This window comes from Scyliorhinus canicula, chromosome 13 (genome assembly GCF_902713615.1).
Source record: "Scyliorhinus canicula chromosome 13, sScyCan1.1, whole genome shotgun sequence".
Lineage (NCBI taxonomy): Eukaryota > Metazoa > Chordata > Chondrichthyes > Carcharhiniformes > Scyliorhinidae > Scyliorhinus > Scyliorhinus canicula.
The window spans coordinates 84,103,152-84,128,481 of record NC_052158.1 but is presented as its reverse complement, the minus strand read 5'-3'; the positions used below and the strand labels follow the sequence as shown (position 1 = coordinate 84,128,481).

Sequence of the window (25,330 nt, the reverse complement as noted above, 5' to 3'; positions counted from 1 at the left end):
CTCCACCCCCCGTATTAGCCCCCTAGGAAGGGGTGAATGCCTGTGCCTGGAGGCCCTTTGATGCTGGAATCGCTTGCGCTGCTTTTAACTCCGGTGTCAGAACCTGGCCGTGGGATCAGAGAATCCCGGCCATGATATCATTACACCTGCGGACCACATCCAGGACCTCATCCATCAATCTGAGCCATTCTGCCCTTACTTCCCTCTCCATGTGCACCTTATACGATATAATCTATCCTCTAATAACCACCTTCAAGGCTTCCCAAAGCGTGGAGGGCAAGACAGAATCATTCCTATTGAATTCCACATACTCACCAATGGCATTGGATATGCACCCACAAAACCTCAAATCTGCCAATAACCTTACATCTAAACTCCACAGCGGGCCTGAATAGGGCTCAACTCCAAAAACAAGTCAACCAGATGAGGGGCTTGATCCAAGATGATAATGGCCAAGTATTCTACCTTCCTCACCCAACGGATACGAGACCTACCCACCAGAAAAAAGTCAATTCTGAAACACACCTTTCTGTACTCGGGAGAAGAATATACATCTTTGATTTCCTAACTCTGCAAATGCGTCATAGTGTTCCCTGATATCCACAGTGGAGGTGGAGCAGCTTGCTGACTGCCAAGTCCCATTGTCTTCTATGACCTAGGTAGCTGTTCGTTGGAGGGCCAAGAGCTGGAAGGCTCTGGCCTGCTTTAAGTGTCCTTCTAAGGGGCAGATGCATCCTCATCAGCCTGTGGAGCTGAAACTGATGGGGGGTCACAGGAAGAGGGGATTAGGTTTAGATGGACACTGTCGGAGTCACCTTTTTGGATGGCCCCAAGGTGTGCACCTGCTGATCCTCCTCCCTATGGGTGTCTGAGGGCCCTTGGCTGACTGCTTGAGGAGAAGGGGCACCTGTAAGATCAGAATGTCCCGTATGCTGCTTGCATAGTCATTAATGGATACCACCAAAGGATACAATGAGGGAGCGCTGCCCCTTCAAAAATACAAAGATAATGTCCGAGCTGAAAGTTTCCATAATGGTCGCCAACTTGCTACTGTTAACCTCGGGCCCATTGGCATGCCAGCACTATCACCTCAGACTAAACACTGAATGACTCCTCTATCGTTCATTGCAATCTGAGGAGTGCAGCTGACATCCCTTCCTGATGTTCCCTCGACGGTCACTGCAGCTCCCAAAGCTCATCATATGACTCGGACTCAGCTGAATCATACCCTTCAGCAGTTCACCGAGTACCTACAACTTCTGATGTCCCTGCCTCCTCCTGCTATGGACCAGCTTGTGCATCGTACTCACCAGTTTATGAATCTAAGCCAGCTATAGATCTAGCTCCCACCGAGATATGTGTCTACGTGCTGGTGAATGGTGTGACTGAGCGCTGTGGTGGGCCTTCAACAGTGCTGTACACAGGTTCCTCATCTGAGGTATCCTCGGAAACCGGTATGAGAGCCTGACTTGCGGGCTCTTCCCAAAGTTACCATGAAAGAGAGTTGAGAAAATAGGTTCACGAAAAGAGTACAATGCACTCACAATGTCGTTGTCCATTAGATGAGCTGGTGCAGGAATCTCACTTGGGTGTGCGCCACCTATTTCCCCATTGCCACAGGCACACTCCCCAGCCAGTGAGATGGCACGCTCCTCAAAGGGAGCACAAATTTTGATGTCGGGCACTCCGCCCCCAGTCTGGAACCTTTCCCTGTCATTGTGTGCGAGCTTGTCCTGCATAAAGACAGATGGAGAGAGTATGAGAAAGACGCATGCCAAGGCAGATTGTAAGGAAAGTTGGCCTTTGTATATGGTGAGCGGAGCCATGGACATGATGAGGTACAAGTTCGAGGGGATATGATCCCGATGGAGATGTGAATCGCTGTGTGAGAGTGAGTGGTGATGTCCTTTGAGCTGGCTGTATGTGAGATCAATGCAAAAATGTGATGTGTTGATGAATTTGTGAGTAAAGAGTAACGGAATAATGGATTTAGCCTGGTGGCACAGTGAAGTCATTTGTCCTTTTCCTGCACTGAGTGGCATACCTCTTGTGTGATGTGTTGGCACTTACCACCTTTGCCATCACCACCCTCCCATTCCAGAGTAGGGAGGTTGATGGACCTGCAGCTATCATGAAGGTGAATCCAGCAAGTGACCCAGGGAGGCGTCACCAAATTTGGCTACTGAAGTCTTCTTCGGTTTCAGGGCTGTTTCCCATCAGGAACAGCCCTGGTCTGCAAACTTGAAGGAGGCTGTGCTCTGGCGCGCTTTATATTTGACACCTGGGGCGAGGAAGTGGCGAGGTCACACATTTCTAATTAGCTGGGAAGCACAGAATATGGCAGAGAAACCTGAAATTGCGCTTTGTGGGGAAAATGCTGTTTTCCATGCCCTCCATGACGCAGAATGGAAAATTCTGCCCAAAGTTAATGTTCCACATCATTTTTTTACCAGAACTGGTAAAATGTTAGTGATGTAACCTGCAGATCTTCAGCAAATACAGCGATAAAGCAAGGTTGATTGGGGAATAAACAAGAGAATAAACCTGTGACAGGGAGGAAGGCAGGAGTGATTAAATGATAAAAGAGGTGATGGTGCAAGGCAGAAAGGCGTGGTAATGGGACAAGTGATGAATCAAAGTCACGGGCTTGCCTCGCTAAAGGCCACAGGATTTAATTAGTGGACAGGTGAAGATCGATCCTCTGAGGCACATTCTGAGCTCAATGAGAGAGTAGTTTTTTTATGGAGATTGCCAGCAGCAACAAAAATGTCTGTCTTTCTTTTCAAATGAATGTGACTTGACTTACACACTGCATTTAATCAGCCAACATGCGGCCAGTTAACATGCTCAGCTACCAACAAAGCCCAAAAGCCTCCTGGCCCACGACTTTGGCCACCTTTTGGCCCTTCTTGGCCTCTCCAGCTAACCGGCAAGTTCGGGCACCAGACCACCTGCCTTCCCAAAGTACTTTTCTGACTCTTGAATTAATCCAGCTCCCGCTTACTGCTGACTGTGAGATATCAATTTCCTTCCCCCATGTGAAGCGCACAAACATATCTGCAACTCCAGATTATAACAACCCATTCTCCAGGGCACACAGAAGGAGCATTCCCACGAGAAATATCAATTGCCGGTTACTGATGTTAATGCGCATTCTGAATTAAACATTCTGTTCAAATTAAAAGGAAAGTCATTCGGCATCTCTGGATTTTGCAGTGCTGTAAGGGATGTCACAAAACAATCAGTTTTAGTTTTCTCGTGCCAGTTTGACTAATTCAAATCTGAATAATCTCTGTATTGGCTCAGAAATTATGTTCATGGTCTTAAGCAAATAAAGACTGGGATTTTTTTTGCAACATGATAGCCATCTTTAATATTCATGTTGCCATGAAAATTAGCACTGCTGCTAATCACTGACAAGGCATTGAGTTTACTTGTGGTACTGTATTAAACTAAAGGTTGACATTGTCATGAATCACAGTGGGCACCTGGGTGTTCTGTACCATGAAGAATCAAAACTTTCTATTTGCAGGGGAGGCCCTGTGTTGAGAAATGAAGTAATTAATCTTAAATTGTATTCTATCTGTCTATAGCAAAGGGCCAATTGCTTTGTTTCAAAATAAATTGCTGAGAAAGGTAATTTACTTACTTATTTTTCATTGACAGAATGAATAAAAATGGATTTTCAGATTCTGCCCTGTTGAATAATACAATTCTGCTGACTACCTCTATTTTGAAGAGACCCGTTTATTTTATTGTCTCATTCCTCACAAATATAAATTTTAGATCAAAAACCAAATCTAAATATCATGTGCATTCAATCTATGGGAAGGCAAGTTGATATAGTTTCAAATGGAGCTGGGAATTGTTTCAAACATGATTAGGATTTAGACAGCTATTGTCTTATTGGACTTTTATCATGGTGATTCGATTTCACTCTATATGTGGCCATTTGCCAAGAGCAGGAAAGAATGTTCAAACTGTTAAATTATTCCAATTCTATAGCAGTAATAATGCATATTGTCTGCCATAATGTCTTAATGTCATTTATTTTTGCAAAGCTAACTGTAAAGTACTGAAAAGAAGGATGGTGTTGAATGAGCTATAACACGTAAGCTAAGTAATAGGTTTATTAAATGATTTGCTCTATGTGATGTAAAAAAGAATGTAGTCAAAGATACTCATTGTGCTCCTCAAAATGAAATACAGCTCGAGTTTTTCTCCTCTTCAGATCTGTGACAAGGAGTGGCATTATTATGTTGTTAATGTGGAGTTTCCTGTGGTGACGCTGTACGTGGATGGAGTGACTTGCGACCCATACCTGGTGACGGATGATTGGCCAATCCACCCATCGCACATTGACATGCAGCTAACTGTTGGAGCCTGTTGGCAAGGTAAGATATTCAAATAGTGGGGAGGCTGGGTAAATGTTGGGTTGACATTTCCGTTTCAGTCCAGGTTAGCAAGGATTGAATGTGGTCATAAAGTTTGTATCAAGCTTAATACAACACACAAGCATTGTTAGAAAACAGCTCCATAAAATGATTAATATCCCTTCCTTTGGAAAAGTCCTGTTCTCGACTCCCTTTCAAGATTACAAAGGCATATTGTTTAATATGATTCCTTTCCATGGTGCAACTCTTCAATTGTGACATTTTGTGGAATGTATAAGGATCAGAAATGGCCAAATGAACAAATATCTCCTTCTATACCCTATTCTAACAGGTTTTTAGTTCCTACTGACTCCATGCTTCTATTAAAAAAGGAGGAGATGGAGGCACAGTGTCATTAGACCAGTAATCCAGAGGGCCTGGGGACATGCGTTCAAACTCCAGTATGGCAGCTTGTGGAGTTTGAATGAATAGCAGTCTGGAACTTAAAAGTAATGTTGTGAAATTCATTCATTCTATGTGCTATGTAAGTTAACAGTCTGTGGAGATTGTAGCATTTAAAGTACAGCATGTTCCGAAGCTTGATCCATTTGGTCCTGCTCTTTGAAAAGGGCGAGATCCGCTTGAAGCGATTTGAAAGGTCACCAGACCAGTTCAGTGGTTGTGGAACAGCACTTCTTGAACAGCCAAATTGAATCAGCCTTTGATCAGTCAGGAAATGTCAGTCAGAGGGAAGACAAGGACAGGAAGAGGTCCCAGTTAGGTTTAAAAGCATGAAAAGGTCTCAGGTTAGCAGACTTTAAGTGAAATGGGCTCAAGAGAAGCTCAGAAGATCCAGGAAGATAGGCAGGTGACTCTGTGCTATCGGTCATAGGGTAGAATTACATCTTTGGAACAGTGACATACTGCTTGGTGCAGCTGAAGGGCTGAAATTGTGCTTGGAAGCAAATGTCTGATTGTACATGGGAATCCAGGGGAACGTAGTCTTAGAAGGTGAGATTGAAATCATGCGAAGTGGGCCATGATTGAAGCAGTTGGAGTTGGAGCAACCTTTTGGGGAGAATTCCAAGACAAGTTCTTCAAAGACAAAGACTGGAAACCATCATGGGAAGTTTCAGTGAGATTGGTTGGCTCACAAAGTGACAATTGTCTGGGTGGGTTGTTGAGAAATCCATGGAATTGGGTTTGGTCACACCTGTTATCTATTTTGCAGTGTGGTGTGTTCAACCTCCGTTTGCTTATTGGCTTGTACATACCTCATACACACCGTGAATGCTAGAGTATAAAATAGACAATATAAATTGTTTTATATTTCTGAATTTGTGTGGTGAAATTTATTTTTATTTGTTCAAAACTGAAACCTTAAAGGCATTATTCACTTAGTAAGCATCTTTAATCTCAAACTTCATCTACTTTAAACTAAACAAAACAGCACCTAACCGGATCTCCTCCATGACCCGCCATCTGGCAAAGAATCATAACATGAACAATGAGTAATGGTGACCATGAAGCTATCATTGATTCTTGTAAAAACTCATCTGATTCACTGATGTCCTTTAGGGGAGAAAATACTCCAAAACCACAAGAATGTGGTAAACTATTAATGGCCCCCACAAAGGGGCCTAGCAAGCCACTCACTGAGTTCAAGAGGCAATTAGGGATGGGCAATAAATTCTGGCTTCACCAGTGCTCGCAATCCATGAAAGAATAAGAAAAAGTATGAAATGAGCCCTGCCTCTAATAATATGGGACATTCTGACATGCAAACAATATCACATGTTGGATCAACGCCCAATACTCTGCTTGGGTGGTGAGTGGCCAGTTTTAGTTTAATTGTTCCAATAACAAAATACCACAGATGCTGGAAATCTGAAATAAAAATGGAAAATGTTGGAAAAGATCAGGCAGGGTTTGTGGAGGGAGAAGCAGTTCACACTTCTGGTCAATAACGTTTCATCAGAACTTTCAACTTGGTTTCATTATCACCCCATTTTCCCCTGCATGATCGTTCCCTTTTGTCATTTAATCACTCCTGCCCTTCAACCTACCGCACACCTTTCTCGATTGCTTTCTCCCCTGTCTCTGATACTGTTTAAAGGCTGCTTACCTCTATCACTTTCAGTTTTGATGAAAGGTCTTTGAGCTGAAAGGATGGCCAGAATTCTCCGGCCGTTGAAATTCTCTTTTCCTGCTGGCAGCGCACCCCTGCCCGTGAATTTCCCGGCGGCGTGGGGTGGTTACAATGGAAAATCCCATTGACAAGCAGCAGGAAGAGAGAACTCACTGTCCGTGTGGAGTTTGCACACTCTCCCCATGTCTGCGTGGGTTTCACCCCCACAACCCAAAGATGTGCTGGTTAGGTGGATTGGTCACGCTAAATTGCCCCTTAATTGGAAAAAAAATAATTGGCTACTCTAAATTTATTTAAAAAAACAAACAAAGAGAGAACTCCACCTCCAGCAAACAGCGCACTGCCAAAAAACGCATAGCTGCGGGAACCAGAGAATCCAGCCGGATATCTCGCTTTCTCTCACATATACCACCTGACCTGATGAGTATTTCCAGCATTTTCTATTTTTATTGTTTAACCCAGTTGCGTAAGGTTAATTGCCACACATCCTCTTTGAGGTTAGTTAACTGCACTAAGGAGCAGGGAGGAAACCTCTCTGAAATAAAACAGAAAATGTGTGGGGAGAAGAAGAGTTAAAAATTACCTTTTATCAAAGCTTTCTGGCCTAGCCAATCGCTGTATCACAGGAAATATTTATCAGAGAAACACCAGGGTTGCTTTCTTTTTTAGCTTTTTATTGGGAACAAGAATTCTTAGGAAAATCCATTGGTATTATTCATTCTCTGTATAATTGGAAACCACATTGCTTGAATTCAAAGAATAATTCATTTTGCAGTAAAGTATTTGAACCCGGTTGTTGTGTGAACGATGAAGGTTAGCATTCAAACCGAGTGGGACTATAATAACTTGAAGATTGTTGATCGACTTTTCACTCACGGTATTGAAAACATTTGTAGCTTAGAGAATTTGCGTGTTGGACTATTGCAAGCACAGTGAATTATTTTGATGTTCAAGTGTTGGTTTCTTTCAATGCTTTTTGATATTACCATGGGATAAAAGTGCTGCCCGCACGGCCAACATTTGTTGACCATACCAAACTACCTTTTATTAACTAATTTTATTTGAATGGTTACTATAGTTATTAAATGGCCTTTATGCAGGGTGTGAATGTGGCATTCAGACTATTGCATCAAGTAACTGAGAAAACCTACCCATGTTTAATTTAGTAGGGCATTGTCTAAAGTCATATGTGTTATCGCATTGGAGCTCTCTCACATGTTCTCATTCTGTCTGGTTTATTAGACATGGTTGATTATATGATCCGCAACACTGGCCATACCCTGTGTTTAAAGAGATTTAACAGCAGATAATATTTAAACTCGAGGGATGAAAGGATGTAAAGTAACCTACAACTGTAGTTAGATTTTTGATATTCATTTGCTTGTTGAAATTAGCTGGTTAGGATTTTCAAATTAGTTAGTCTTTTTCGGATGCAAATTTATTGAAAATTTATTAACCTGCAAAAGCTTCATCTTTTCTTATTTGCACCTCAACTAATTTGTTAAATGAAATATGTAAATGAAGGAATGTATTGCCATAGTAACAGGCCGTTAATTAGCAGTAGTAATTATTTCTAATAGCTGTTGTGTTCTGAAGACACCAGTGTTGACAGAAGCAAGCTGGATCCCTTGAACTATAATGAATGTTGTGCCAATGTATAACTCCAGCAGTGGAGGCTGATATCACAGGGTTGATATATTTACTATACATTGTATAAACCAGGTGATGAAACATGGGACGTGATTCAGTGGGCTTAAAACTAAGTCTGCTTTTGAGCAGTTTTAGTGGGGTGTTTTTCGGCGGCTACAGTGCCAAGAATCACCCTACTATTCAGTAGCATTTAGCTGTTTTGTTTTTGGCTTTGAGGAGTTTCTCCCCGGCGAGACCGCACTTAGAGTGATTTCCTGCTGGCGAGCTGATCTCAGATTGGGATGCCATTTTGATTGGCAACCCCAATCTTTTCCCTCCTCCATTTAGAGACCCCCCTCCCCTCCTCCACACACACATATACACACACATTCTGGATTTCCCCCTCACCCTGAGAACACCTTCCACCTCCCTCCAATTGGTAAGGCTCCCCAGGCCTGGCCCCTGGCAGTGTCAACCTGGAACTGCCAGTATGGCACATTGGCAGTGCCCTGGCACCCTGGCAGTACCACACAGACACCCTGGCAGTGCGGAGGCTTGGAGAATCCCACCTCTTATCTGCATCTACCCTTTCTCTGTCTATTCCTTTCAGTATTTTGTAGGTTTCACTGCGATCACCTCACATTCTTCGAAACTCTAGAGAATATAGACCTAGTTTGCCCAATCTCGCTTCAAAAGACAGTCCTGCCATCCATGGAACAAAGCTGGTGAAGCTACGTTGCACTCCCTCTGTGCCAATAATATCCATTCTGAGATCAGGGGGCCAAAACTACACGGAGTACTCCAGGTGCGGTCTGACCAAGTTTTTATACAATTGAAGCAAGACCTCACTGCTCCTGTACTGAAATCTTCTTGTAATAAAGGCGAACATTCCAATAACCCTCCTAACAGCTTGCAGCACCTGTATGTTAGCCTTCAATGGCTTATGGACAAGGATGCCCAGGTCCTTTTGTACATGTATGCTTTCTAATTTCTGATCATTCAGGAAATACTCTGCACATCTATTCCTTCTACCAAAATGGATTCCCTCATTTTTTCACATTATGCTCCATTTGCCATGTTCTTGGCCAGTCACTAAGTCTGTCCAAATCCTCCTGTAACTGCTTTACATCTTCCTGACAACACACATTCCCGCCTAGCTTTGTATCATCCGCAAACGTGGAAATATTACATTTGGTCCCACATCCAAATCATTGATATATATTATGAACAGCTGGGACCCAAGTACTCCTCCTTGCGGTACCCCACTAGACACAACCTGCCAAGGTTGACAAATGACCTGTTTATTCCTACCCATAAATAGAATATTGCAGACCAACAAGCCATTAAAACTTTTTTTCATCAAATAAATTGTACGAAAGCAATTTGAAATGCTTGCAAAGGTACAAAGATGCCGACAAAGAATTAGATCCATTCAAGTCTCCTAAGTGGGCTAGCCTCCTGTGTAACTGCACAATATAAAGCCACTCCCGAAGGTGATTGTACACTTGCTTTGGCACATCTACGGATGCCTAAAAATCTCATACAGTTGGTTTAAGCGTTCTTGGATTAGGGAGGGATTAAAAGGAAAAATCTGCAGAGGTTCCCATGCAGATGGTTCCATGTAGGAAGTTTCTGTCTATTTTTGTTTTGGATGAGGACGAAACTGGACTTGGCCATGATGAGCCTTCTCCAGCACATCTGTTTGGGACATATCGACATGTCTCTTCAGCAATACTCAGGTTCTGTACAACCAGACAACTATTTGATGATTGATAAGCTCGTTCTCATGCTTATGCATGAAAAATGATCACCTGGGAAAAGTACTGGAGGAATGGCATCCATTGTGGAACTGTAACCCAATGGAAGAATAGGAAAGAAAAAGAGGTGATGAAAAGACTTTCCTTCTGCACAAAGGGCTAAAGAAGCCTGCGGACAGCAGGAAAACAACAATGGATTGAATATGATTTAGGAAGGGTATGAATCCTTCATGTAAAGAATACTGGAAGGCAATCACTGTCATCAGTCTCACTATCTCATTCACAATGTCATTTGGTGCAGCATCATTGTGATTGAACAAGACAATCATAATTAACATAATTAAAAATAACAGCAACAATTGTAACAGCGTGAATAATAGAATCAAAAATAATTGAATTAACTAAAAGTTGAGTAATAAATTTATGCAAGTCCGTGTGCAGTACATCTTACCAAAAATACAGCAGTGAATTTGTATTTGTTCTCTCTTTCACATACGTGCACACACTTGCTGCGTGTCTATCTCTGACAGTTATTGATTGGTTGCTAATTTTAAAATGTCACACGTGCAAGAATATTGAATTCGCATTCACAAACAATACAGTCAAGAGTCAATTACGACGTGGGACATTTCCAAATAACGAGACATTCTGCAATCTGTTTTGTTGCTCTATTACTGTCACAAATCACAAGTGCTATTAAATGCTCTAAGTTGAGAATTTTCCCATTAGATGTTAGCGTATTTATTAGAGGAAACGGGTCACCTGTGGGGCATGAATTCTATAACCGCTTAACTCTCAATCAGTTTGCTGTCTGCGGACGTCTATTTGATTGTTGCCGTCTGATAGTAAGCAATTGCTGCCCAGTTAGAATTTCTTGCAAACAGATATGAGCCAATTCTGGTGCTGAAAGCAGTTTATTTAAGATTCAGAATTTGATTTCAGTTACCTAGCCACATATCTGATTAAACTAAATACGTGCCTTTTAATAATATTATTAATAGTGTGAGCTAATATTTTATTTGTACAGCATGACATCTAACAAAATATTGATGCAGATCATGTTAAAATCTATCTCATAGTAAACACTGATGTTTGTTTGAATAAGGGTTCTGCTGTTACAAATATTTAGTAAAGTTTCAGGATATAATTTGCATCTTTATGAATATTTGAGTTCTCTAAATATATAAGAGAGACATGCAGAGAGACAATGAGGGAGAGACAGCAATGCAGAGAACGAGAGAAAGAGACACAGAGAGTGACAGGTGCAGAGAGAGCAAGTGACAGATGCAGGGAGAGAGAAATGCAGATAGAGAGAGACAGAGACATAGAGACAGAAATACAGAGAGAGAGACACGCACACAGAGAGAAACGTGCAGTCAGAGACAGACAGTTACATAAAGAGAGACGTGCAGTGAGAGACACACAGGAACAGAGAGAGAGAGATGCACGCAGAGAGTGAGAGAAACGCACAAAGAGATGCACACATGAGGATTCAGAGAGGGAGACACAGATGAAGATTCAGAGAGGGAGACACAGCTGAAGATTCAGAGAGGGAGGCACAGGAGAAGATTCTGAGAGGGAGACACAGATGACGATTCAGAGAGGGAGACACAGATGAAGATTCAGAGAGGGAGGCACAGGAGAAGATTCTGAGAGGGAGACACAGATGAAGATTCAGAGAGGGAGACACAGATGAAGATTCAGAGAGGAAGGCACAGGAGAAGATTCAGAGAGGGAGACAGGTGAAGATTCAGAGAGGGAGACACAGATGAAGATTCAGAGAGGGAGACACAGGAGAAGATTCTGAGAGGGAGACACAGATGACGATTCAGAGAGGGAGACACAGATGAAGATTCAGAGAGGGAGGCACAGGAGAAGATTCAGAGAGGGAGACAGGTGAAGATTCAGAGAGGGAGACACAGATGAAGATTCAGAGAGGGAGGCACAGGAGAAGATTCAGAGAGGGAGACACAGGAGAAGATTCTGACAGGGAGACACAGATGAAGATTCAGAGAGGGAGGCACAGTAGATGATTCAGAGGGAGACACAGATGAAGATTCAGAGAGGGAGACACAGATAAAGTTTCAGAGAGGGAGGCACAGGTGAAGACACAGAGAGGGAGGCACAGGAGAAGATTCTGAGAGGGAGACACAGATGACGATTCAGAGAGGGAGACACAGATGAAGATTCAGCGAGGAAGGCACAGGAGAAGATTCAGAGAGGGAGACAGGTGAAGATTCAGAGAGGGAGACACAGATGAAGATTCAGAGAGGGAGACACAGGAGAAGATTCTGAGAGGGAGACACAGATGACGATTCAGAGAGGGAGACACAGATGAAGATTCAGAGAGGGAGACACAGGAGAAGATTCTGAGAGGGAGACACAGGAGAAGATTCTGAGAGGGAGACACAGATGACGATTCAGAGAGGGAGACACAGATGAAGATTCAGAGAGGGAGGCACAGGAGAAGATTCAGAGAGGGAGACAGGTGAAGATTCAGAGAGGGAGACACAGATGAAGATTCAGAGAGGGAGGCACAGGAGAAGATTCAGAGAGGGAGACACAGGAGAAGATTCTGACAGGGAGACACAGATGAAGATTCAGAGAGGGAGGCACAGTAGATGATTCAGAGGGAGACACAGATGAAGATTCAGAGAGGGAGACACAGATAAAGTTTCAGAGAGGGAGGCACAGGTGAAGACACAGAGAGGGAGGCACAGATGAAGATGCAGAGACAAAGACACCGAGGAAGATGCAGAGAGAGAGGCACAGATGAAGATTCAGAGGGAGGGGCACAGATGAAGATTCGGAGACAGAGGTACTGATGAAGATTCAGAGTGGAAGGCACAGATGAAGGTTCAGGGAGAGAGAGGAACAGATGAAAATGCAGAGAGAGAGGAACAGATGAAGATTTGGAGACGGAGGTACTGATGAAGATTCAGAGAGGCAGGCACAGATAAAGAATCGGAGAGAGATACACAGATGAAGATTTAGAGAGAGAGGTACAGATGAAGATTCAGAAAGAGTGGTACAGATGATGATGTAGAGAGGGAGGTACAGATGAAGATTCAGGAGGAGAGGCACAGATGAAGATGCAGAGAGAGAGGCACAGATTAAGATGCTGAGAGAGAGGGGCAGGTGAAGATGCAGGGAGGTGAAGATGAAGCAAGAGAGGCACAGAGAGAGAGACAGACAGAGACACACACTCTGATTTGATTCATAGGGTTTATACAGTATGAACAGTCTATGCCCTGGACTTACAGAAGTTCTATTTCGTATTGCTACTATTTCAACTGAACACTTCTGACTGCTTTGCATATGGGGATAGTTAGCAAGGATGGAAAGACTAGAAAATCAATTTCTGATACTTCAGCCAAGGAATTCAGAACTGAGCTGTGACTGTGAGTCAGAGGAAAGGAGGGGGCTGAATTATGGTCTAAGCCTGAATATGGTGGGTTAAGACTATACAAGGACCTCCTTGGCTTCAGGACAATTGCACTCAATGGGTTAGTGGACTCCAGTGGAGTTTGGCAAGAGCATAAAAATGGGGACGCAGATCTTTGTGTGATAGAGCACTCCAGCCACAGAATTCGAGATGAACTGGAGGCTGTGAAGGATGAAATAGGGGAAAGTGTTTGAGGAATCAGTTCTAACATTTATGAAAATCTGAAGACAATGGGGTGTTTATGCAGCTGAAGTCAGAGGCACTTGGACGCTGATGTGGATTTGAAAAAGGATGGCATTGCTTATAGTGAATGACAGAAATTTGTTCCAAATTTCAGGGTCAGAAGATAATTAGATTCCCCTGACTGCCCTTAAACCTATTCAGGTTCTTAGCTTCCCAATTAAGGGGCAATTGAAAGACTAAGCCTCGACCATCATAGTTGGTGGTGGAAGGTGGACGGGAATGGGCAGGCTGCATTTTCACCAACACTGCTGAAAAAGTGGGAAGGAGAGGAGGGTAGCACCTTTGGGGCGCCCTGTGCACATCGAGGGCTCCCCCTCTCTTCCCCCTTCCCCCAGCCCCCAAAATGGTGAGTCCCTTTGTGTCTACCACCCTGGCCTCCAGAACCCAACAACCACACCCACTGTCATCCCATCTGAAGGTGCCCCGTACCTGCCTGCCCAAAAATGCTGTATTCGCATGATTCCGGAACCATGCAGTTTCCTTCTTGGGACTACTTGCAGTTCCAGCAGTGCTCGCTACTGTGTACTGGTGCTGCTGGGAATGCAAGAACTGGCGGCTAATCAAATTGTCCTGCTCTGCTATCTGAGTTTAAAAAGTGGGAACTGTCTTGATAATTTGTGCAAAAAAATTGATCATCAAACCGGGGATGACACATGAATGTGCATCTAATAATACATTCCTATAAAATTTTCTGCAATTTGATATATAAAATTTGACAGGTCCAAATTTATATTTATTCTATTTAGAACTAGTACATTGCATCATGTGGTGGCTATTTCGCAAATGCATGCTGTTCTAATTCTAATTAAGTAGCAAGTGCTGGAAGATCGAATGGAGCTATTTACAGAACTAAAGGAATGTAGTCGTAGTAGAGGACTTGTATAGTGAGGGAGATTGGCACTATTCTCTGCAGCAAAGATTGAGAGTTGGTTTAGGTCAGTTGACTGGGCAATTGGCTCATGATGCAGAGCAAGGCCAACAGCACAGGTTCAATTCCTGTACATGCTGAGGTTATTCATGAAGGCCTCACCTTCTCAACTTTGCCCATCATAGAATTTAGTGCAGAAGGAGATCATTTGGCCCATTGAGTTTGCACCTGCCCTTGGAAAGAGCCACCCTATCCCAGTAATCCATCTAACATTTTTGGACACTAAAGGACAATGTAGCATGACCAAAGCACCTAACCGGCACATTTTTGAACAGTGAGAGGAAACCGGAGCACCCAGAGGAAATCCACACAGACACAGGGAGACGTTTAGCACAGTGGGCTAAACAGCTGGCTTGTAATGCAGAAATATGCCAGCAGCGCCGGAATTTGGCGACTAGGGGCTTTTCACAGTAACTTCATTAATGCCTACTTGTGACAATAAGCAATTATTATTGTTAGTGCAAACTTCACACAGTCACCTGAGGATGGAATTGAGCACAGATCTCTGGAGCTGTGAGGCAGCAGGACGAACCACTGTGCCACTGTGCCACCCTCACCTGAGGTGTGACGATGCTCAGGTTAAATCACCTCTGTCAGATCTTCCCCCTCAAAAGGAAAAGCAGCTTATGGTCATCTGAGACTATGGTGACTTTATGTGCCACTGAGATGATAGAGACAAGGCAAGACAGAAAGGTATTATGTGTGAAATGATAAACAGACTATGACAGGAACAGACAGAGAGCAACAGGGTGTGCAAATCTAAGAGCCAATGAGCAGATAAGGCGAGAGGTTACAAAAATAAAAAAGGACAAAATTAAAGGCCTTGTGCCCGAATGCACTTGGAATTCAAAATGAAATAGATGAACCGATAAGGGTGCACATTCTCCCCGTGTTTGCGTGGATTTTTCCCCCACAGACAAAAGATGTGCAGGGTAGGTGGATTGCCCACACTAAATTGCCCCTTAATTGGAAATTAATTGGAATTGTGTACTCTAAATTTATCCAAAAAAAAGAATGGTATGATAATTTTTGAAATTAATTTACAGAATGCAGACATTGCAGGCAAGGCCAGCATTTATTCCCTGTTCGTAATTGCTCCTGAGAAGGTGGTGTTAAGCTGCCTTCTTGATCCGCTGTAAGCCCTGTATCTCGGTACACCCACAGTGCTGTTAGGGAGAAAGTTTCAGAATTTAAATCCAGCAACAGTCAAGAAATGGCAATAAATCTCTAAATCAAGAGGCGAGTGGCTTGGATGGGAACTTCAGGTGGTGGTGTTCTCGTATCTACTGCCCTTGTCCTGCCAGATGGCAATGATCATGAATTTGAAAGGTGATGCCGAAGGAGGCTTGGGGTGGGATCCTGGTTAGAGTGCTCTTTCAGAGGGTCAATGCAGGCTTGAATGGCCAAATGGCCTCTTTTTGCACTGTCGGGATTCTATGATTGGTTATATCTTCCCAATATTACCTACATTCAGGGAAGGTTCCACCAGGTTGGAAAATAGCAAATCTAACTCAATTTTTCAAAAAATGGAGGGAGACAGAAAGCAAGAAACTACATGCTATTTAGCTAAAAATCTGACATTGGGGAAATGTTAAAAGCTATTATCAAAGACTTTATAGCCGGACACTTTAACTCTGCCTGATTTTCCTGAATCTTCCAATGTGGTTTTGTGAAAGGGAAACCATGTTTACCCAATTTATTGGAGTTCTTTGAAGAAGTAACATGTGTTGTGGCTAAAGAGGAACCGATGGAAGTACTGGGCGGAATTCTCCGACCCCTCCGGGGAGTTCAGAGAATCGCCCGGGGCCGGCGTCAAATCTCACGGGGCGGGAATCGCGCCGCACCGATCGGCGGGCCCCCGCGCCGGTCGGCGGGCCCCCCGCGGTAATTCTCCAGCCCGCGATGGGCCGAAGTCCCGCGGCTGACAGGCCTCCCCACTGACGTGGTTTAAACCGCCTACCTGACCGGCGGGGTTGGCGGAGCGGGCGGGCTCCGGCGTCCTGGGGGGGGGGGGCGATCTGACCCTGGGAGGTGCCCCCACAGTGGCCTGGCCCGCGATCAGGGCCCACCGATTGGCGGGCGGGCCTGTGCCGTGGGGGCACACTTTTTATTCCGCCCCCGCTATGACCTTCACCATGGCGGAGGCGGAAGAGACCCCCTCCCCTGTGCATGCGCCGGTATGACGTCAGTCCTTTCGGCCCCGACTGGCGTGGCGCCAAAGGCCGTTCCCACTAGCCGGCGGAGCGGGAACCACTCCGGCGCGGGCCTAGCCCCTCGATATGAGGGCTTGGCCCCTAAAGGTGTGGAGAATTCTGCACCTTTGGAGTGGCCCGACGCTGGAGTGGTTCACGCCACTCCGACACGCAGGGAACCCCCGCCCCGCCGGGTAGGGGAGAATCCCGGCCACTGTACTTAGATTTCAAGAAGACATTTGATAATTTAGTAACTTGCGGTAGTAGAACAAAGGTTTATTTAACTGTATACAATATTCTATTCATGGCAGTAACTCGCTGCCACTCCAGTCCTTGCTGGGACAATTAACGAGACCAAGGCCTGCTTGGACTTACAAGGAAAAGTTGGACAGATTAAGCCTGTTTCTGTTGGAATTTAGAAGACTAAGAGGTGACTTGATTCAAACATAAGGTCCTGTGGAGTTTTAATGAGAGTTGATGTGGAGAGGGTGTTTCCTCACGTGGGAGAATCTGGCACTAGGGGGCATTGTTAAAAATATGGGGCTCCCCATTTAGGATAGAGATAAGGTGATTTTCATTCTCTGAAGGTTGTGAGTCTTTGGAATCTTCCAGAAAAAGCAGTGGAAGCAGAGTAGCTGAACAATTTTAAAACAAAGGTGGATAGATTCTTGATAAGCAAGGGGCTGAAAGGCTATCAGTAGGGGGAATGTGGAGTTGAAGTCAGGTCAGCCATGATCTTATTGAATTCGCTCCGATGTGAAAATGATTCTTGGGCCTCCAGCCGGATTCTACTCCCCACATTGCGCCCCCTTCCGGCCACAATCCATTTTGTAACTCCGTACCTTTACTTCCAATAATAAATCCCTCTTTTGATTGCTAATCAACTGTAATTCTCCTTTTGCTATCTCTTCTACTATTTATATGCCTGCAGGAAACTTGTGATTTCCTTTTTACGCTGGCTGCCGGTCGCTTCTCATACTCTCTCTTTGCTTCAGTCTTCCCTTCAATCTTCATGGGTCACTTGGGACAGGAGTCAGTTTGAGGTATAATAACCTCATGGAATAAATTGCACAGATATAATTAATTGCTTTGCAAGATGAATTTAAACATAGATTCATAGATTATCATAGAATTTACAGTGCAGAAGGAGGCCATTCAGCCCATCGAGTCTGCACCGGCTCTTGGAAAGAGCACCCTACCCAAGGTCAACAACTCCACCCTATCCCCATAACCCCATAATCCAGTAATCCCACCCAACACTAAGGGCAATTTTGGACTCTAAGGGCAATTTATCATGGCCAATCCACCTGACCTGCACATCTTTGGACATGTTTGAAGATAAGCAGTAAAGAAACACGCTGGGCAGCACGGTAGCATGGTGGTTAGCATAAATGCTTCACAGCTCCAGGGTCCCAGGTTCGATTCCCGGCTGGGTCACTGTCTGTGCGGAGTCTGCACGTCCTCCCCGTGTGTGCGTGGGTTTCCTCCGGGTGCTCCGGTTTCCTCCCACAGTCCAAAGATGTGCGGGTTAGGTGGATTGGCCATGCTAAATTGCCCGTAGTGTCCTAAAAAAGTAAGGTTAAGGGGGGGGGGGGTTGTTGGGTTACGGGTATAGGGTGGATATGTGGGTTTGAGTAGGGTGATCATGGCTCGGCACAACATCGAGGGCCGAAGGGCCTGTTCTGTGCTGTACTGTTCTATAAAACTCCCAATGTTCCAATAATAACCGATGAATATTTTTTTAAATCTGAATTTATTGTTTTACCTTCAACAAGATTATTCCACAGGTCATCAATAAACTGAGTTGACGATGGACCATGGAAAACTTGTGAGTTAGGTGCTCTTGGGAGTGGGAACTGAGTATTCTGTTCCTCCTTACTGTAAATTGGCATTAATGAACTGAATATTCTCAGAACGTTCTCTGTAGTTGTTGTACTGTTTTTAGGGTGTGCCTTGAGTATTCCTTTGGGTGCTGCTCACTCTGGTCCAGATGCCTCACATTTAGGGGGATGTCTGCACTGTGCAAGCTCATGTATATAGAAACCTAACGCAGAGTTGTAACAATAGGGCTTCTTTGTGAACTGAAGTGCATGTTGTACATGCGTGCATTGACGTGTATATTTTTCAAGGAGGACTGAGAAATGTTCATTAAGCTGAGGCCATAAACTAATAAGCTGCTTAATTTAACAAACAGCAAGTGAATATAAAGTAAATATCAAGCAAATTATCATGAACTCAATGTCACAACTCTCCACAGAGACCTGGGGGATAAAGAATAAACCATTTGCCTTGTTTGTTTTTGTGGGTTAACTTGTTTGTCCTTGGCATCTTTCAGGCTGCGACTACCTGCAAAAGCCAACTTGCATTTTTAGTTTCCAGCTTTGGACTAAGTGTTGTCTCACACCTACAATCCACTTTTATATTCTTTTTTGTTTTTAAAAATATTTTTATTAAAGTTTTCATTTCATAAACCACAAAATAAACAAATCCATACAAACATAATACCATTTACAAACTCCGAAACCACAGAACCCCCTCCCCACCGACCCAACCCACAGACTGTGACCAATTCCTAAAGATAGAAGACAAAGGTCGCAACCTCCAGTCGGTCCGGGCCCAGGACCCACCCAAGACAGCCACCAACCACGCCCCTGAAATGAAACAAAGAAAAGTCCTTAGTCCCAGTCAGTTCTCTACACCTACCCTCTCCCCCCTCCCCCATCCCATAAAACCTGAAAAAAACTTTCCAAAGAAATGACTCCCTCCTCTCTTCCCCTCTCCCCAGCCTCACTCGTAGCCTCACCAGGCGCTGGAATGTGGTGACTAGGGGCTTTTCACAGTAACTTCATTTGAAGCCTACTTGTGGCAATAAGCGATTTTAATTTCATTTTCAAGTGCCATTCAGTGACCACGTTGTGTCCAGCATGGACCTAGGCACAACGGGTGAATCCTGCGAAAGCCCCAAACTGGGCTCTGTGCCAGGCGCAGGGCCGATCACGAGTCACCCAACTCGCTCCAGTTGGCACAATCAGTTGCCCTCGCTGGGCGTGATCCATCTAGCATATTTAAATGATAGCGTATGCACCCAGCGCCCAGGGGTCAATGGCCGTGCCTGTGAAACCTCGACAGGGTGCCATTCAGAATTGGTTTTGAGTTGGCTTGAAATCATGACCCCTTGTACCCGGTGTGACGGCACTTCTGGGGTCTCAGAGGCCATTAGAGACCAGCGGGTGGCCAGGGACAGGGCAGGATGGTACCCTGGCATGCCCCCTGGCACCTGGGTATATTGACACTGCCAGGGTAGGCAGGTGCCAGATTGGCACTGTCAGGAGTCTAGTCCAGAAGATGCTTGCCCATTGGACGGGTGGGGGGGGGGGGGGTTCCAGCGACCTCTACCAGGTCTGGGTGTGAATGTGGGGGGAAAGAAAACAGAAGGGGGGGCCTGAAAGGGGGTCATGTAGAGAGTGTGGCTGCCATGCAGATCGACTAACGTGCAGCCTTGAAGGGGCGAAACTGCCAAAAATCTGGCAATGTGTCGGTGAATAGCTGGGTGAATCTCAGCACTGCAGCTGCCAGGAAATACCCCGCCATACACGCCCACCAGGTTAGGTGGATTGGCCATGATAAATTGCCCTTAGTGACCAATAAAGGTTAGATGGGGTTATTGGGTTACGGGGATAGGATGGAAGCGAGGGCTTAAGTAGGTCGGTGTAGAACCGATGGGCCAAATGGCCTCCTTCTGCACTGTTTTTAAAAAAGCAGACTTTAATGTAGTCCACTAAATCGTAACCTTCGTCCATCTTGTCCATTGTGTCATAAGGAAGCTAAAGATATGCAGTGTCTGACAATTTCCAGACACGGATTCATCAATACCCAAACTGATTCTCTATCCCAGGAGTCTTCCTTTTGTGGGCACCTCATACTTTGGCAAAATGGATTGAATCATCCTTCACACAGCAAGTGTGGATATTTGAAATTTCAAATAATATGTGCTGGAAATACAACACGGATTATGTAGCATCTGTGGAGAGAGAAAGAGAGTTGACATTTCAGGTTTGTGATCTGTCAAATGAATATTTATTTGGCCAACTGAGACAAAGTGATAGATTACTTAAAATAGTAATTTATCCTGGCTAATGCATCTGTGATAAAGCCATTAGATTCTCGTGCATAATTAGAAATAAGTCGTGAATTATGACATCCCCAGAGCAGCTCTTCTGATTTCAAGATGCATTCTCCAGTTTTTGCAGCCTGTGGCCTTTTTCACTGTATAAATCTGTGAGAATCAAATTCATTTTGAAACATAACCCTCAAACATAACTCAATTCCAAAATCTGTCTGTGCCGGGAGGCAAAAGTCAGGTAATCTTACATTGTGACAGTGGCAATAATATACAACTTCTTTGTTTGCTCTGGAAATTCTTGAATTGTTCGAAACAGGTGTGGCGAGGTTAGTGATTTCTAGGGAGGTAAGATTAATGAGCCAATTGTGGATATCAAATTAGTTGCATTCTTCAATGGGTAATATTTAATAGAAGTGGAGCTGTAGAAAATCCAGTCCCTGTTAGGGTTCTGAAGGAATCTGCGTTGGAGCTCTGGCGCTGTATTCTCCTAGATGAAGGCATCAAGTGAACAATTCTCAAGCTAATTGTTGACAAAAAGACTTGTGCAAGGAATTACAAATGTGGATGGAAGGGCAGCATTTTCTATATTTATAGAATGGTACTGTCATGCCAAATTGTCTTCAGTGTGGATAAACGCACCATCATGTAGTTACATTTAGGTACTTGCCGGAATGTTGGACAGCATCCATGGTGACCTGCCAATCATAGAATGAAACAATACAGAAGGAGGCCATGTGGATCATCTTGCCTTTGTCGGATCTAACCTTACTACACTAGTCTTTCCCTGTAGACCTGCAATTTTTCCCTTCAGTGTTTATCCATTTCACTTTTGACTATTATTGTTGAATTTGCTTCCAGCACCCTCTCAGGCAATGCACCCAGATCACAGTTCTTTCACCAGTTAGCTTCACGCTATATCCTCTGGCATTTACCCATCTGCCAGTGGATACGGTTTTTCTTTATTTATTCTTATCAAAGTCATGTGATTTTGATATTCCGCTATCTAATCTCTGTCCTGAGGAGAATTGAAACATAAAATTCTGACAAGGTTGGATGTTGGGGGGGAGGGGGGGGGAGGGGGGGGGGGGGGCTAAAACAAGGGTCACAGACTCAGGATGTGGGATAAGGCATTTGGTACTAAGATGAAGAGAAATGTTCTCACATGGATGGTGATGAACCTGTGGAATTCTCTACCACAGAGGCATGTGGAGGCCAAGTCACTTGATTTGACAAGAATGATTTCTAGACTAAAGCAGCAGGATTCTCCGAAATCGAGCCAATGACCCGATGCCAGTGCCAAACACGCCGCAAGCACTCCGGCGTCAGGCCGACCGGAAGTTGTGAAATCCTGTACCCCGGAAGGGGCTAGCACTGGCGTGACGCCAAGCGCAACGGCATCACTCTTCAAAAGACGCCACTGGCGGAGAGATGGCAAAGTGAGAACATGGGCCCCAGCCGCGCAGCGCCGAGGTTCCAGGAGCGGGACATCGAGGCACTCCTGGACACAGTGGAGTAGAGGAGGGAGGCCCTGGACCCCAGGCACGGCCGCAGGGTCACACCAAACATCAGCCGGCGCCTGTGGAGGGAGGTGACAGAGGCTGTCAGCGCTGTGGCCGTAACGTCCAGGACAGGCAACCAGTGCCACAAGAAGGTCAATGACCTAGTCAGGGAAGCCAGGGTGAGTACCCCACAATCATGCCCCCTCCCCCCCCAGGATAGGTGGCACAGCACTAGCTGAGACCGACATGGCTGCACCCATCCATGCAGCCTGCATTGGCAGGATGGGCTGTGAACCTATGCCAACATACACACAACCGCTGGTCTGCAAGTATATGTCCGCCTGACACTGTTGACCTTTATCTCTGTCACCCCCCCACTCCCCCAGGAGAAGCGCGCCCATAACAACCGGGAACGTGGCAGGAGGGGGTCCACCTTACCGTTCATGAAGAAGGGGCCCTGGACCTTGCAGGCAGTCCCGAGGACCGGGAGGTTGCAGAAGCAGAGATCGGAGGTGCAGCACCAAGTGAGAGCCCCCCCCCCCCCCACTGCCTGCCTCCTCCTCATCCCTCCTCTGATCCTGCCTCCCCACTTTCCCCCCTCCCTCTTCCCCACTTCCCCCATCCCCTATCCCCATCCCCCATCCGCCCTCCCCTCTTCCCCCCATCCCCCCTTCAGCCTTCCCCCTATCCCCCTCCTCCTTCCCCCTGTCCTGGCCTGTCAGATGATACAGCAGGATTTAGATCGTTTGGAGACTTGGGCGGAGAGATGGCAGATGGAGTTTAATCTGGACAAATGTGAGGTAATGCATTTTGGAAGGTCTAATGCAGGTAGGGAAATATACAGTGAATGGTAGAATCCACAAGAGTATTGACAGTCAGAGAGATCTAGGTATACAGGTCCACAGGTCACTGAAAGGGGCAACACAGGTGGAGAAGATAGTCAAGAAGGCATACGGCATGCTTGCCTTCATTGGCCGGGGCATTGAGTATAAAAATTGGCAACTCATGTTGCAGTTGTATTGAACCTTGGTTAGGTCACACTTGAAGTATAGTGTTCAATTCTGGTCGCCACACTACCAGAAGGATGTGGAGGCTTTAGAGAGGGTGCAGAATAGATTTACCAGGATGTTGCCTGGTATGGAGGGCATTAGCTATGAGGAGAGGTTGAATAAACTCGGTTTGTTCTCACTGGAATGACAGAGGTTGAGGGCCGACCTGATAGAGGTCTACAAAATTATGAGGGGCATAGACAGAGTGGATAGTCAGAGGCTTTTTCCCATAGTAGAAGGCTCAATTACTAGGGGGCATAGGTTTAAGGTGCGAGGGGCAAGGTTCAGAGGAGATGCACCCCAGGGCAGTGGGTGCCTGGATCTCGCTGCCGGAGGAGGTGGTGGAAACAGGGACGATAGTGACATTTAAGGGACATCTTGACAAATACATGAATAGAGGGATACGGACCCCGGAAGTGCAGAAGATTTTAGTTTAGATGGGCAGCATGGTCGGCACAGGCTTGGAGGGCCGAAGGGCCTGTTCCTGCGCTGTACTTTTCTTTGTTCTATCCCCCTTCCTCCTTCCCCCAAGACCCCCCTCCTCCTTCGCCCTATCCCCATTTCCTCTTCCTCTACCCCCCCCCCCCCCCCCCCCCCCCCCCATCTGAGTGTCTAACCATGCATGCTGTAATGTGTATTGAAGGACCACAAGGTGATCCACCCGTCCCTGCTGACTGTCCCCAGGACGTGCCAGGGCAACCACACGCCAGGCACCGACCTGGACCGTCAGGTATACCCCGCCCACATCCTGTGCCGGGGCGCCCACAAGCCAGGGATAGAACCGGACCATCAGGCGAAAGCCGCCCCCACCCAGTCCCTTGGCGACCATGAGCCAGGGTTAGACCCGGTGCATCCAGGCGCCCGCCGCCCACATCTAGTGACACCGGAGGGTCACATCCGGCAACGGGGAAGGCAGCCACATTAACAGGCCCCCGTCCCAGTCGACCCAGGACACTGAGACACAGGACCCACCCACCCAGGACACCAAGACACAGGGCACACCCACCCAGGACACTGAGACACAGGGCACACCCACCCAGGACACTGAGACACAGGGCACACCCACCCAGGACACTGAGACACAGGGCACACCCACCCAGGACACTGAGACACAGGGCACACCCACACAGAACACTGAGACACAGAGCACACCCACACAGGACACTGAGACACAGGGCACACCCACACAGGACACTGAGACACAGGGCACACCCACACAGGACACTGAGACACAGGGCACACCCACCCAGGACACCAAGACACAGGGCACACCCACCCAGGACACTGAGACACAGGACCCACCCACCCAGGACACCAAGACACAGGGCACACCCACCCAGGACACTGAGACACAGGGCACACCCACCCAGGACACTGAGACACAGGGCACACCCACACAGGACACTGAGACACAGGGCACACCCACACAGGACACTGAGACACAGGGCACACCCACACAGGACACTGAGACACAGGGCACACCCACACAGGACACTGAGACACAGGGCACACCCACACAGGACACTGAGACACAGGGCACACCCACACAGGACACTGAGACACAGGGCACACCCACCCAGGACACTGAGACACAGGGCACACCCACACAGGACACACCACCGCAGGGGACCCTGGACTTCGGGTCCGATGAGGGCCTCAGCATAACACCACTGCCATCGCAGAAACACTCACCTCGTTTGGTCACTTTAGCGATGAGGCTTCAGTGACACTGACTGGTGTGCACCACACAGCCATCCCGGTACAGCAGGTGGAGGTAGCCGGGGTGTGGGGGGGCGGGGAGCAGACGGTCGGAGGGCAGACCAGTCCCAGCAACCAGCTGCCGCCCAGACGGGTCCCAGGTTCCTGGAGTTCCCACATCCACCCGCAGATCTGATGCAGTCAGGGACATAGGGACAAGTAGAGGGGGTGACAGCCGGCTTGCA

At 46.2% G+C, this 25,330-nt stretch overlaps 1 protein-coding gene across 1 annotated transcript in view; it reads left to right on the top strand.

Moving 5' to 3' along the window:
- The window catches only part of clstn2a (calsyntenin 2a), a 757,260-nt gene that overhangs the window by 673,647 nt on the left and 58,283 nt on the right, over positions 1 to 25,330 (top strand). The window contains exon 10 of the mRNA XM_038815467.1: positions 4,232 to 4,394. Within this exon, the coding sequence (XP_038671395.1) occupies positions 4,232 to 4,394 (163 nt within the window). The remainder of the gene's footprint in view (positions 1 to 4,231; positions 4,395 to 25,330) is intronic.